This window comes from Mchenga conophoros, linkage group LG23 (genome assembly GCF_057382185.1).
Source record: "Mchenga conophoros isolate Kocher_MC1m ecotype Shallow Benthic linkage group LG23, M_conophoros_male_GT1.1, whole genome shotgun sequence".
Lineage (NCBI taxonomy): Eukaryota > Metazoa > Chordata > Actinopteri > Cichliformes > Cichlidae > Mchenga > Mchenga conophoros.
Window position 1 is genome coordinate 17,770,313 of NC_140547.1, and position 16,103 is coordinate 17,786,415.

At 40.6% G+C, this 16,103-nt stretch overlaps 1 protein-coding gene across 1 annotated transcript in view; it reads left to right on the forward strand.

The window, feature by feature from the left end:
- Positions 1-10,722, forward strand: part of LOC146546952 (uncharacterized) — a 53,047-nt gene extending 42,325 nt beyond the window's left edge. The window contains exons 12-13 of the mRNA XM_085265359.1: positions 7,967-8,013; positions 8,189-10,722. Of these exons, the coding sequence (XP_085121485.1) occupies positions 7,967-8,013; positions 8,189-8,721 (580 nt within the window). The 3' untranslated portion in view covers positions 8,722-10,722. The remainder of the gene's footprint in view (positions 1-7,966; positions 8,014-8,188) is intronic.
- The last annotated feature ends 5,381 nt before the right edge of the window (positions 10,723-16,103 follow it).

Consider the following 16,103-nt stretch of genomic DNA (forward strand, 5'->3'; position numbering starts at 1 on the left):
GTAACAACAGTAGGCTACGGACAATTATAAGTTTTAGATTTTAAATAGGCTGTATACATTTCAATGGGGGTCACAGGGTGGTCAAATGTCGCTGATTTTACTACAGAGCAGGATGGATTGTAGGTTAGCAAACATCGTCGGAAAACACCTTTTCAACACTGCAGGTTACCTGGGTGTAATGTTTTTCAGCTAAAAAGAAACATGGTCTGACTCCTACCTAACTATATAAAGAGTAACCTAGGGTTAAATGTAGTTAATATGTCCTGTTTTAAGCCAGGCACAGTCTCAGCCACCATCGCTCTGGCAGAAAGGGCGCTAGAGCCAGAGTAGGGGAAAGATGAGCAGGAACAAACCATTTTGGGAGAGGGGGGTTATCTATACTTTTGTTGTTAAAATGTTACGTCTCAATCAAGTTCTGTATGCTTTTTATATTTTTAGTAGTGTGTCACACAAACAGCAAATATTGTCCAAAAAAAAGTAAGAAATCTTTGAGGGTGCTTCGATTCATTTTAGATTTAGACCAAAATTTTTTTGGTCTAAATTTTTTAATCTTGCATAACAATTTTTTTTAGCCCAAAATAATGGGTTATTTTGGGCTAAAAAAAATTTTGGGCTCACCTGTACTGGAAAGGTCACCTGTACTGTTCCAGAGGTTTTCAACCATCTGGCACGAGCAGAGGCGGCTCACCAGCAGAAGAAACACAGTGCTACAAAGGGAGGAGTAATGTGCTCACTGGCTGTGATTGCACATCTTCCTTTTTTTTTCTCTGTTTAATAAGGTGAGCAAGCTTTCAGTTTGTGTCGTGCATCACTCTGTGGACTATCAGACTGCACTGTGTTGCAGCTATTATTTGTATGCTAACTATCAATGCATTGTGGCGCTAATCGGCTCTTCCAAAAAATGCATGGTTCATTAAAATCATTTGGTAATGTGTCATAGTTCTGTAATATATCAAAATATTACAATATTTATATTAGTTAAATAAGTGGTTGGTTGCGGTGGAGGGCACTGTGACATTGACAAGTGAGGTTCGTAATTTGCCTAGCAGCCTCGGTTTTGTTTACTTAGGGTAGATGTGCGTCATGTTTGGGAGACGGGTTGGGTGGGTTTTTTGGTTTTTGTTTATTGTTTTTTGTTTTGTGGCTCATATGCGTGTATTCTATTTTTCTATGTTATGCAAGATTAAACTGCTGAATTTGATCACTTATATTTATAATGACTGATGTCCAGGGTGGTGTGAAGGCAGAGGGGGGAAATCTGCTGTTGATCTCATGGAACGTGAAGGGGCTGGGTAGTTCTATAAAAAGGGAAAAAGTTTTCAAGCATTTGAAATCCTTATCTGCAGATATTATCTTTCTGCAAGAGAGACTCATATTAAAAAAGATACACAACATAGATTAAAGTGCAGCTGGGTATCTCAGATATATCTGTCACCATTCACCTCACACGCACGTGCTGTCGCAATACTATTTGGGAAGAATGTCCCATTTCAGATTACTTCTGTGGTTACCGATCCCCTAGGTAGATATATAATGGTCTCTGGTACCACAAATTTTCACCCATTAACACTCCTAAATATATATGGCCCAAACACATATGAAATGAGTTTGTTTAACCATTTAAGACCTGCCATAGAACCAAGCCCGCCAGAGCTTATATTATATTTTTACATGCTGTAGTGCCATTTTTGGGAGCATTTCAAGTTGATTTACATCAATACAACCATTATAGCCCACATTTTAATAATATGTAAGTATTAAGTGCATAGTAATTACATAAATTGCAAAAAAAGTGCAATAAACTACAAAAAAATTGAAAATCGTTTTTGTTTTGTTTTTTACATATATTTCTAGTTAGAGAAATTTAAGAGGCTTATCCCTCAAAACTGTAAATACAAAAAAGTTGCACAAAATAGTTTCCCACCACAGGAAATTTATTTTAAGTGTCTTCATAATTTTATTTTTGAAATACACCAATTTTCATATACTGTAGGACAAACGAAAATAAATATTATAATGCAAATTTGCAAATAAACAGCATGTGCATCAAAGTAAACTATTTCCAGCAGTGCAATATGAGTCCTAAGCATCCCAGAAACGACACAGAAAGTCATAAAGTCAAAGATAACTTTTAAAAACACCAGTATAGGCTCATAAGGCCACGATGGTAAAAAACTACATTTCCGCAAAATGACATCACTTCCAGTTTCAGGCAGGTCATGGCGGACATGCGATAGTTCACGCTGATGGATGTAGGAAGTGTTACAAACAGCTGATCGGATCAGCAAAGCGTGTTTCTGGAATATTATGTTTTTGTTGCTGAAAGTGCTTTTTATGCAATTTTTGCAAAACTATATGTGGAAGGAAACTGTGACTTAGGACAAGGTGATGGCATAAGATGTAAGTACAACTCCTCCGGTTTCATATGCAAAAAAAATTATTGCGCTAGCTTAAGTGGTTGCAGTGCTACCGGGATTTAAAAATAGTTATGCAAAACGGAGCATGCCCGCTCCGACCGGCTTTAAGGGGTTAAGAGAATTTTTTATCTGCTCCCAGATAACGATTCTAATATAATAGTGGCTTTAGATCTTAACTGTTATCTCGACCCCTTCCTACATATATCCTCTACACAACTAGTGTCAGAAACACCATCCTCAAAACTATTTGGTGCTCTGCAAGCCAGGCTAATAATTTGAGTTCGCTATGTGAGCTAATGCTTGTGGAGGATTTTAAAAACTCTGTTCCTGAGTGTATTGCTCTTTATTTAGGTGAACAGAGGGTTTCCACTTTACAGCAAACTGCCACCTTGGCAGATAAGTTTAAGCTGACTCATAAAGCCAATGCTGTATGACATGATATCCCTCTGTGCCGTAGTACATCTTGGAGAGCTAGGAGTGGGCCAGTTAACAAGGCTAATGTAACTGTGGTTTTAAGATCTAGGGCCAAACTGTGTTTCTTCTGCCACAAGCCTGGCCATGTGGTTGCTAATTGTGTGAAACTGGCACTTAAGCGGAAAACGCATCCGAAGGGAAGAAGTCCTGATTTGAAAACAGTCAGTCGTGGTTCCCAAACTGACAAGGTTGTCAGGCCCAGCAAAAGACCACACTTGGGGCATAGTTGCTTAAGGGGCTCATGTGGTCAGTGTAAGAGGTGAACTAACCCTGAGCTGCCACTGGTTGACCATTTCTCAGGACCTCAAAATAACCTGCAGTGTGACAGATTGTGTATAACACCACCACTCAGACCTGCACACCTGGCTAACAAACATGCCTGTACCCCTGACCTGAGGAATCATCTGAAAACTGTTCCAGTAAGGTCTTCTAGTTGCCTGCTGGGTTCTCCACATGTGATGGCTAAAAAAATTCCTGGCTACCAGATGGGAGACTGTTTTGACGGTCTGGGGCCACCCTCAGTCAGTGTTTTAAACCCACTGAGATGGGGTTGGCAGCTTCCGCAGGCAATGCCTAACTGTTGCTGTGGGGTTTGGCAGGTGAAAAGCCTACAAATTTGGTGGTGCAACGGTTATGGACTTGATTAATTGTTTTGGTTATCGTAATGGGTAGAACCATTTGACAAACCATGGGTTTGTATTTATGGGAGGGGGTGTTACGGCCCTAGCAGGGCCTCTTCCTGAAGTAGCCTGTGTGGGCGTGTCCTACCAGCTCTAATGCCTTAGGTGTCACCTTTTTCTTTTGTACAGCTGACTCACATCAGCAATTAAAGGTATTTAAGCCCAGAGAAAGGTGAGCTCTGGGCCAGAGTGCCATGTTAGTGGTTGCAGCTAGTGAGCTGTGTGTTTGCAGCTAGTGAGCTGTGTGTTTGCAGCTAGTGAGCTGTGTGTTTGCAGCTAGTGAGCTGCGTTCGGTGGCTGTTTACTCCTGCCAGTGTTTGGTGACTAAACTCTTTTTTTGACTTACTTTTCAGTTTATTGACCAACGCTTGAGTTTTGTTTGTTTCCTTAAATGGTGATAGCGGCTTGTCCGTTTCTTTCACTTGAGTTATTAATAGAAACTTTAATAAAACTCTTTAATTTAACCCTTTTGCCTCCTTGTCTCCTTTTTCCGACATTTTTTGTTACTTTCCCTCATCGCCTTGACTCTTTTAGGGGAACGTAACACTGACCCTGCTAACTTTAGGCTGATAGCACTTCAAAATTTTGACCGTAAGATAGTTACAAAAATCCTGGCTGCTAGATTGAACAAACATTTGGCAAACATTATTCATCCTGACCAGATGGGGTTTATCCCTGGTAGACTTTCCTTTTTCAATGTTAGGCTCAATGTTAGACTCAATATCATCTATTCCGACTATAAAAATTCTAAGGGAGCCTCTGCTCTAGCCATGAATGCACATAAAACATTTGACCAGGTCGAGTGGCCTTACATGTTTGAGTCACTGCGCAGATTTGGATTTGGTGAATCTTTCATTTCTTGGGTGAAACTGATTTACACAGAACCAATGTGCTCTATTTTGACAAATAACAACCGGTCTGCCCCATTCCTTCTGCAGCGCTCGGTGCAGCAGGGCTGTCCACTATCCCCAGCACTCTTTGCCATCGTTTAGGAGCCTCTCGCTGTGGCTATAAGAGAGCATCCAGATATCAAGGGGCTCCAGGTTGGAGGTGTTGAATCATTAGTTTGTATGCTGATGATGTAATACTGTACTTGCAGGATGCTGAACAATCAGTTCCTCTGCTCCTCAGCCTGATTACAGCTTTTGGTAAATTATCACGATATACCATCAACTGGTCGAAGAGTGAGTTTATGCCTCTTTCCAACAACAGCTCGCCAGAATTCCTGCAGCAAGTTCCATTCAAAGTAGTTAGGTATCATCTAAGCTACCTTGGCCTGATCATACCTAGAGATCCCAAATTAATATTTAAATTGAATTTCACTGAGTACCTGTGGTCTAAAGCAAAGCATTGAATACTGGAAAAAACTACCTCTGTCAATGATTGGATGCATTAATTCAATTAAGATGATTTCTCTTCCCAAATCTTTATATCTATATCAAAATCTCCCCATTTATCTTACAGCGGCCTTTTTCAAACATTTGGACTCAGTCATTCAGTCCAATATTTGGAATAGTAAAAGGGCTAGAATCTCTAAAGTGCATTTGCAGAAAACCAAGAGAGAAGGAGAGCTGGGCCTGCCAGTTTTAAACATTACTACTAGGCTGCTAATATCAGAGTGTTAGTGTTCTGGCAGCAGGACTCCCCTGATGACCAGGCATCAACACCCCCATTGTGGGTTAGACTGGAAGCTGAATAAGTGAACAATTCCTCCCTGTCGGCTATGTTATTTACCAAGTTTGAAAAATTGGACTCTTATAAATGTCTGGGTTTTGTATTAAAACAATCCATTAGAATCTTGAATTAGATTAGACGTTTTTTGGAACTGCCAGACACATCTGTACAGATGCCAATATGTTTCAATCATGACTTTATGCCTCCTTGGCAAGATAAGACTTATCATGACTGGAGAGAAAAGGGTTTACTGTCTATTAAGGATATGTATATTGATAATAAATCTTTTTTATTTGGTCAACTAAAAGGGAAATATAATCTGCCACATTCAAACTTTTATAGATATCTGCAGGTCAAGTATTACATCCCATTCAAGTTTAAAGACTTTGCAACTCTACCATCGGAGCACGGGATCTATGAAATCCTCAAGAGCCGACCTGATTCCAGAAATCTTATCACAAAAACTATACAATTATTTGGTGACTCTATTGTAGTGCATACCGTTGGGACTAGGCAGGCTTGGGAGAAAGAATCGGGGATGAAGGTGCCTGAAGTGTCTGTCCAAAATCCACTCCTGCTCTATAAACAGCAGACACCAATTAATTCAATTTAAAATCCTCCACCGGTTACACTATTCTAAGGTCAGACTGCACAAAATTTTTCCTTCTGTCTCCCCAATATGTGACAGGTGTAGACAGACAGAAGGTACGTTGTTCCATGCCTTTTGGTCTTGTCCCTCATTAACAGGCTTTTGGTTTAAAATATTTGACTGGTACTCCAAGGCATATATGAATCCTCTACAGCCCGAACCTGAACTTGTAATTTTTGGGTGTTCTCTGACGTCAGAGCTACTCCCAACTGCAGGAGCCACTGGAGCTAGGTTTGATTGTCGCCAAGAAATTAATACTGAGGGAATGGAAGTCCCCCACCCCTCCTTCCTTTCAGTTGTGGGTAACAGACATGATGTCCATAATACAAATGGAAAGGTTCAGCAAAGACTCAAAAGATTCTCTTCTGAAAGTTTGGAACCCCTTTTAGGAATACTTTGCAAAATCCAGATTGGGCTGAACTAGACTCAGATTTGTAAACTTTTATCAACTTCAGCTTTTTGTATTTTATTCTGTATTGTGAAGTGCAATTTTGTTTGAATTAATTGTTTTTTTTCCTGTAATGCATCTGAGCCAGTTTGTGTCTGTCTTTGTTTTTGTTTTATTTTTTGAAAATTTCAAACAAAATTATCAAGATGATGTTAGGATGGAGGAGGACGGAGATGATATCCATAAAAAGCTGACTGATCTTAGAATAAATGCAGTTGAAGAAGCTGTCCAAGTGAGTAGAGGAACAGTACAGAAGACAATGGTACCGAATGCAGCAGTAAAGGACAGAAAGAGCATTCAGGCAGCTTAAAAGAAACACAATATAAAGAAGGCTCAGCAGTAATGAGGAAAGAGGAAAATTAAAAGAACATACTGGCAGGAATACTGCAGTAATTTAGGAAGAAGCACACCTATTGAGAATGTGTGGAGTCAGGAAACAACTGCAGAATCCAGTATTAGTAGGTCAAGGAACAATAGGAAGTATGAATTCAAAAAAGCAGAGATCCTGGCTAAAAAAGTTAATCAAATCCTTTGTGGAAATAATTGAACTGATGAAGATTGGTGTGAGAGAGAACAAAAACAAATCATGTTGAAATGTAAAATCAGGAAAATCCTGGAGAAGATGATAGATCTAATGTTAATTTTGTAAAGTGTGAATTCAAAGCAGCTCATAAATGCATAAAACGTACTTCCCCTAGAAGGATCAAGTGTGTTAAATCATGATGAAGCAGTTAGGGGATGAAAGACTGAATGTTCTGCTGCTCTTAGATTAGATTAGATGAAACTTTATTAATCCCTCGGGTGGGTTCCTTAAGGAAATTCAGTTTCCAGTAGCATAGCACCGACAGAAATTACATGTTACAGATACAATAAAGGGGGATGAGAGTAAGGATATAAGCAAAAATATACCATATATACAAATATGCACATATATAAATATAGAATATATAATATGGATTAATATAAAATGGAAATAAAATAAATACATGCTATGCTGCATGGGGATGCTGCACCCACTCAGAGGTCAGAGGTCATGCACAGTAATCACACTGACACCAAGAGAAGAAAAACAGCTGGCAGCAAAGGCAGGGAGGTGTCCTTTCCAGGAGAAGAGGAATATAAAGATGGGGGCGATCGTGGCTCAAGAGTTGGGAGTTCGCCTTGTAATCGGAAGGTTGCCGGTTCGAGCCCCAGCTTGGATACTTCAACCTGTTGCCTACTGGTGGTGGTCAGAGGGCCCGGTGGCGCCAGTGTCCCGCAGCCTCGCCTCTGTCAGTGCGCCCCAGGGTGGCTGTGGCTACAATATAGCTTGACCATCACAAGTGTGTGAATGTGTGTGTGAATGGGTGGATGACTGGATGTGTAAAGCACTTTGGGGTCCTTAGGGACTAGTAAAGCGCTATACAAATACAGGCCATTTACCAATGAATCAGTCATATTTCATACTGATACTGATAGATCCAGATCATCAGCAGTTTGATCCACATATGGATTTAAGTGTAGTTGTAAAAATGTTGGACTGTTCCTTTATCAGTATCTAACAGTATGTATATGAGAGCGATGCAATGTCCATGTGTGCATGCTGAAAGAGACTGTGCTGGTCTGACCCCCCTCCTCCTTTCAGGGTGGAGCCTGCTGGAGTCCAATGGTTGACACCAGGGCTGAAGAAGTGTAAGTGTGTATTTAATGTGATTCATGAAAACAAAGCAGTACACATTCAACCATCTTCAAACTGTCACATCACTCATTCACATCTGTGATGTCAGGAGTCATCATTAAAGTGTCAATCAATGAACAAATGATGGATCAATAACTGCAGCTGGATTGTGTTTGTTCTCTCCATCAGATTCCTGTCAACTCACAATCGACACAAACACAGTACACAGAGAACTTAAACTGTCTGACAACAACAGGAAGGTGACACGTGTGATAGAGGAGCAGTCATATCCTGATCATCCAGACAGATTTGATGTTCATCCTCAGCTGCTGTGTAGAAATGGTCTGACTGGTCGCTGTTATTGGGAGGTCGAGTGCAGAGGAGACATTTATATATCAGTGAGTTACAGTGGAATCAGAAGGAAAGGAGGGAGTAATGACTGTGTGTTTGGATGGAATGATCAATCATGGAATCTGCTCTGCTCTGGTGATGGTCCTCGTTCTGTCTGGCACAATAACAAAGAAACATCCATCTCCTCCTCCTTCTCGTCCTCTGTCCCTAACAGAGTAGCAGTGTATGTGGACTTTCCTGCTGGCACGCTGTCCTTTTACAGAGTCTCCTCTGACATTCTGATCCACCTCCACACCTTCAACACCACATTCACTGAACCTCTTTATCCTGGTTTTTATGTCTGGTCTGGTTCCTCAATGTGTCTGTGCTGAGTTGAGCTTGACCTTCCTTGATAATTCAGGATGGAAGGATATCATGCACAGAATTTGAGTTTCTCAATTGTTCAATTATTCCCTTAAGAGTGGGGAGTGATAACAGCTCAAAGTGAGAAAAGGTGGACATGCATCCTAAAACCGGAACAGGGTTCAGCACAAGACAGTGAGAGTGTGAAGCCTTCAGTAATAAAACTTTTCCACTAAAATGATTAAGAAATTGCTCACAGAGAGCCTGAGAGGCCGAGCTCAAAGAGTCCGGACAGAGATTTATCACTGAATTAAATTTTGAATAACATTTGGGGGTTGTGGCTATTAGTCTCAATAATATCTTAAGCTGCTTTAGCTGCCTTTACGGAGTTCTGGTATAGAAAGCGGCTCCTACAAAGAATGTCATAGGTCGTGTCTGCTGTAAATCCTTTCAGATTTACAGCAGACACGACGTAAGGCTCGTATAGTGTCATTTAGGCTTGGTTGATAAGAAGTTCTGGGACGTTTCATCTTTATAGGGGCCACAGTATCTAAGATGGAACAACAGGTGGATAGCATAGTGTTGGCAAAATCATCAACCAAGGGAGGTGTGTAACAGTTAATATCAGTGAAATCTGGATCAAAAAAGGCAAAGTTTAGAAATGCCGTAATGAAGTTAGCCACAGTCTCAGAGTTAATGATACGTACAGGGCGATGACAGCCTTTAGAATTTAAATCAATTGCACACAGCTCAACATCAAACATGACCAAAAAATGGTCAGAAATACCAGCATTATCAATGTCCATAGTACAAATATCCAAAGCATATGAGAGGAACCAATCCAAAGTATGGCCTTTACGATGAGTTGGTTCCCAGACCCACTGTGTAAGGTTAAAAGAGTCAATTAAGGCAAGAAAATCCTTGGCTAGGGGGTCATCAGCACAACAAATATGTATGTTAAAATCTCCAGTAATAAGAGCTTGGTCATAACCTAGTAAAAATGAACCCACGAAGTCAGCAAATTCACAAATAAAAGACCTATTATATTTAGGTGGTCGATAAATCATAGCACATAGAATCGTTGGGGGTCCAGCAAGCTCCAATAATTGAACCTCAAAACTAGAATAGGTAGGAGAGGGCAGTTGCCGAACTTTAAGTTTGTTTTTAACAACAACAACAACAACAAACTTTATTTATAGAGCACATTTAAAAACAGCGGTATACCAAAGTGCTTAACATAAGAGACGGAGAAGTAACACGAGTATTATAACGCTTTAGCAAAGTATCAAATATACTCACAGGTCAATGCCACTAATAAACAGGGGTAATATAAAATGCATATCAAAATAAAAACATAATAAAAGCACAAGCCATAAAAAAATATGTATAAGAAAAAATAGAGTAAGTCTAAAAGTCAGGTGCGAGCATTAACAAGCAGGAAAGGCGAGATTAAACAAATAGGTTTTTAACCGTGATTTAAAAGATTGGATGGAATCAGACGCCCGGATCACAATTGGAAGGTTATTCCACAACTCTGGTGCAGCCAGGGCAAACGCTCGGTCACCTCTAGACTTCAGCTGAGATCTAGGCTGCACCAAGAGTAACTGAGTAGATGATCTTAATGCTCTGGCAGGAACATACGATTTAAGGAGTTCCTTAAGGTAGCTCGGTGCTCTGTTGTTGGTAATTTTAAACGTGAGCAGCAGTATTTTAAATTGGATGCGGTAAAAACAGAGGCCATGCCTCCACCTCTTCCCGAGGGTCTCAGTGAACTGAAGAACACACAGTCCAGAGATAGTAGCTCTGAAAAGGAAGAGGACTCACCAGGACGAATCCAAGTTTCAGTCAATAACAGAGCATCAAGCCGAGAGGTGAGGAAGAGGTCATTTAAGATGAAGGTTTTTATTCACCAGCGATCTTTCTCACCTGTCTTTCTGTCTCCTTTCACTTTTTAAAGGTTGCCATGTTAGAAAAAATATTTTGCCCTGCCATGCTGTTTATTGATGTGGTAAATAAATAGTTTATGAAAATATCACTAAATCTGTCATTTATTATTTTTAATATTCAGTAATGGTCATGTCTCACCTCTAGACTTCTCTGTCTTAATTTCAGGTTTCCACCATATGTTGTAGATAGTTCAGGAGGTTAACTCAACCAAGCAGTCTTTGGGTTTCGGCTAAGTACTGTTTAGAATACCAGAATAGGGAGGATGGTGTAGGTTTAAGTTTATTAGATGGATACATATGTACCAACAAGTCAGTGTACATCACTGTCACAACGACGTTTGTTTTCATTCAAAGGCTTTATGGTTTTTCCTATAGTACCTGGTGGGCCGGTCTCTAGTCAAAATGCCCGGGCTGATTTTTTGTACCAGTCCAGCCCTGGTGCCAGAAAGATAACAAAAAATAAACAAATATCAAGGAAAAGAGATCGACAACAGAGATGAGGACGGCCTGCCGTACACACTGGCGTCATCTTTGAACTAGAGATGGACCGATCAGATATTAAGCTTATCAGAGGGCAGTAAAGACCGCCAAAAACTCCTATTTTTCACAACTTATTGCTGTTAATTCACATAACCCTCGTGTTCTGTATAATACCATTAATTCTGTACTGAATGCAGAGGATCATGTTCTTTTGCAATCTTCTGAGGTTATGTGTAATAGGTTTCTTAATTTGTTTGTGGATAAGGTTGCCAGTTTGAGACCCTCCACTTTATCTTCTGTTGGAAGCAGCCGGCCCTCTCCCCTTTCGACGGGTTGTGTGTGAGACTTTAAATCATCAAACTGTAAATTATAAATTTTAAATTGTTATTGATCCTTGTCACCGGGGACTCCTTCAGGACCATCGCGTTCAGTTTCAGAGTCGGTGTGTCCACGGTGAGCCAGATCACCCCCCAGGCAGCGACGTCCATCTGGGACTGTCTAGTGGACGACTTCATGGCTGTGCCTTCACCTGGAGACTGGCGCTCCATCACAGAGGGATTCCAGGAGCGCTGGAACTTTCCTCTGTGCTGTGCAGCTCTGGATGGGAAGCACGTCCAGACAAAGGCACCCCATATATCATATAGGAGACACACACATTGATATACACTAAATATTCATTTCATTTCTTTTTTGTGGTGCCCAAATTGATGCACCTGCTTGATTTTGTTTAAACAATTATTGCACACTTTCTGTAAATCCAGTAAACTTCTTTTCACTTCTCAAATATCACTGTGTGTGTCTCCTGTATGATATTTAACTGACATTTTTTATTGTAACAACCAACGATTTATACAGGAAAATGATGTCTATTAACAAGGTTGCCCAAACTTCTGCATCCCACTGTATCAGTATATTTTGTCATTAGTATAATATGAAATAAATTCTACATGTGTCAAGTTGTGTGCCAACATTTGCTGTGTAGTAGAACTGAGACATTAGTCATTATAAACATTTATTTGAAATAATATTAAAATTCTCAAACAGAAAAACATTAAACATAAATATATAAAATATAAGTATTTACAGAGAGACAGGAATAAAAAGGACCAGCTGCTCTCCAGAGCAGGAACAAGGCTGAGGAGGAAATGCTCCATTGGAGACTGGTGTGGCCTCTTCAGGGACTCCAGGATGGCCAGCTCCACCGCTGATGGACCGTCCTGGGACCCGTCCCTCATCTGCCTCGGAGCCGTCCTCCTCTGTGGGCCTGTAAAACAGCACAAAACACAAAGAAATGAGAAGGCTGCTACTAGATTTTAATTTCAACATTGAAAAAAAAAAAAACAATAACAGGATATAATCAGATTGGTTGTAGATATTTAGTAAAGGTGATCACAAGGGAATCCCACCGACTAAAAAGGTATCAGTGCTTGCTGTACATACCTGTGGGTGCAGCAGCAGGAGCTCAGGGACTGGGGATGCTCTGCTGCAGAATCAGTTGGTTCTATCAATACAGTATTAAATGTTAACAGGTTGAATATAATAATCATAGAGTAGACAGTGGTCCCTCATTTATTGCAGGGGTTCTCAGAATAACTAGCCCCTGGTCACAGTTCTCACAATTGGTTCTCAAAGTGCAAACCTTTGTAGATTGCAAAACGTAAAAGTATTATTATGCCGCGGTTTGTCTTCATCTGCCCGCCACTTTCGTGCGCCTTTTTCCCTCACGGTGCAGGTGTCTATTTCCGAATGAGGCTCATAGTTATGGGTGTTTTTGTGCTGTTTTTTCTATTGGACGTGATGGTTATCAAAACCAAACGTGATAAATTTGGCAAGCGCAGGAGATTTGTCAATCAGGCTGCAGAATGCAATGCTGTACTGTGCAATAAAAAATCAGCGAAAAAGCAAAGCAGTGACGGATGAACAGCGGGACCACTGTGTGCTGTTTATTAATAAACAATAAAATATATTCCTAAATGACAACATGCATAAAAGCAGAACGGTATTTGTACGTCAGTGGGAAAATAGCGGTGGCTTGCTAGCTTTTGTGCGACTTCCCCGGGTCAGTGAAAACTTTCAAAAGAGAAATGAATGAACTTACCAGGTTGCCCGATCTCTTCACATATCTTCCTCCAAGCTCGGTCCTTTTTATTCCTGTCTGGGTACTGAAAGCAGCTGGTGTTGTACAGCTCCGAGTTGTTTGCTACCGCATTGATTAGCCTTCCCCTCCATTGAAGTATGAAAGGCTTTGGCTGGATCTGCCCCTTTGACCTAGGTAACAGCCACGTCACCAGGCTCCTGATTGGTTGTCGCGGCGCGATTTGACGCTGGAGTTCAGATTTTTCCAACTCGAGCGGTAGACGCGAAACGCGCGTATGCACAAAATGCAACACAAAAACTCACGCGCGTGGTTTTATTCGCGAGTCAAACGCGCCAGACGCGCTACACTGACGCGCGTTTCACACGTTTTGGCGTTTTCGCGACGCAAATCTGCTTCCGAATTTTCGCGGGACCCGCAATCGCGCGTCATCGCGCCTTTCCATTGACTTTACATGTAAACCTGACGCTCTATTCGCGTCCATCGCGTTCGGTGTGAACACACCGTTAGTGATGCTGCAGTGTTGTTTGACCTGAAGCATACGGAGTTTAGGACCCAGATTACTCCCAGATTTAAGAGCATCTTAGTCCGACAAATACGACAATAACAACGGCCGCTTGCATGTTCTGCAAAAAAATGTGCTTTGTTGTGTATCTGACGGACAAACACCAAACCAGTTCCACATCACGGAAGTTGCACCATTTTTACAAACCAATTCTGGTTCATCTGTTTCACTCAACAATCGGCCATGTGCGTATGAAAACAAAGGCACTGCGCATGCGCGTTTTACTCCCATTCTATCGCGATATTTCATTTTCCTATCGTTGCCTAACATTATACCGGTATTACCGTGAACGGTATAATATGGCCCAGCCCTAGTTGCACCCCTAATATATATATATCAAATCAAATCAAATCACTTTTATTGTCACATCACATGTGCAGGTACATTGGTACAGCACATGTGAGTGAAATTCTTGTGTGCGAGCTTCACAAGCAACAGAGTTGTGCAAAATACAATAATGTAAACAAGCAAAATACAAGAATGGCTACATCTGAAACTAATAAATATATGTACAATATATAATAGTATATGCATTTCTGGATGTGTATACTAAATATTTTTCTACGTGTGTGTGTGTGTGTGTGTGTACACATATTTTACAAATTAAATAGAGTAAACAATAAATAAAATATATAAAATAAATAAAATAAAATATACAGAGTGAGACATGATATATATATATATATATATATATATATATATATATATATATATATATATATATTTTAGGGGTGCAACGATACACAAAATTCACGGTTCGGTTCGGTTCGATACTTTGGTGTCACGGTTCGATATTTTTTCGATACAAAAAAAATGTTCATGCCTTTTTAATTTGTCATTTATTAAAATTATAAATATATATTTTAACTCAAAAGTACAGTTTTTAAATTTAACCCTAAGCCTTGTGCGTGTTTTTTATTTTGACAGCGAATGCGCACCTGCGGACCACTTATGTGCAGCCCTGGTTATTTAGCTCATCATATTGCAGCCACAGAAATTCTTTTGTCCATGAAACCATAAAGCTGCACTTTCTTTTTGCCTTATAGTCTGATTTGTCATAACTTCTCCGTTTTGTGGTAAGCTTTTCTTTGGCTGTCACTTCTTCACCCTGACCTGTCTTATTTGGCTCAGCAGAACTGAAATGCTTTTACACACGCACTCACATAAGCTCAGCGATTCTCTGCGCGATCAACCTCTCACATGTTTAAGCTTGCTGCGGGAGATTTCACTTGTCATGTTTGCATAGTAAGCTAACGATTAATAAGACGATGTCAGAGGAATTGGTGCGCAAATTATCATCACTCACAGATCAGTGCTGTCACTCTCTATACACAGTTCGCACGATTGCAAAGTGAAAGCAAAAAAACAAGCGCAAATTCAAACGCGATTTCAATATGTCACATATTGACAGTGGCTCACCGATGCCAATGACATAATTACCCAGCTACATTTCTGAAAGAATGCAAAAGCATTGACATATATTTTTCCTTCCTACAATAGCCCGACGGGCAGGGTAGCCCGACTGAAAAAATCGCTAGCCCCAGGACATCAGGCTAGCAATATTGCAAGCCCTATATCTGATTGAGGAATCACTCATCTTTGGAAAAGAGAGTTTATTACAGAGAAATGTCTCTTTCCAAAATAAAAGCTATACTATCCGCTTCTTCTGGGCTATGTTCTCAGCAGCATAAGGAGAATCATGTGCTAACAGCTGTCTAAATGACTCGGCTAAAGTTAGTAGCATGCTTGTTGTTTTTGTCTTTGCACTAGGATGATGTCGGCGTAAATGTGCAGTCATATTCGTTGTGTTCCCACTAGTGCTTTCAGGTTAATCTCGTTGAAATGACCTTAACACCACAACACGGCAAATCTCCGTTAACGAGCTACCGCCGATCGCCCCGTGCATGGGGCTAGACGGCTAACACGTTAACGAGCTAACTGCGCTAACACACTAGTTCCCACCCATGTAATTGAGCATTGCATGGCACATCCAACATACTGTTTTACTTTAGTCCATGACTCGCTTACCTTCAGGGTCATACGTCACATGAAAACCAAAATAATTCCAAACGCCAGATCTGAATGAGGGTGGGGGAGGTGCCCTGCGCTCTTCCTTCTGACGATGCTGTCTGTGTGGAGCACTCAGTGGATCTGCGCTCGACAGTGCAGCCTAGGCGGAGTAGTCGAACGCAGATTCACTGAGCGCTCCACACAGACAGCATCGTCAGAAGGAAAGTTGATAAAATAAATTACAAATGTTGTATTGTTCGATACATATGCGTACCGAACCGAAAGCACTGTATCGAACGGTTCAATATCGATACG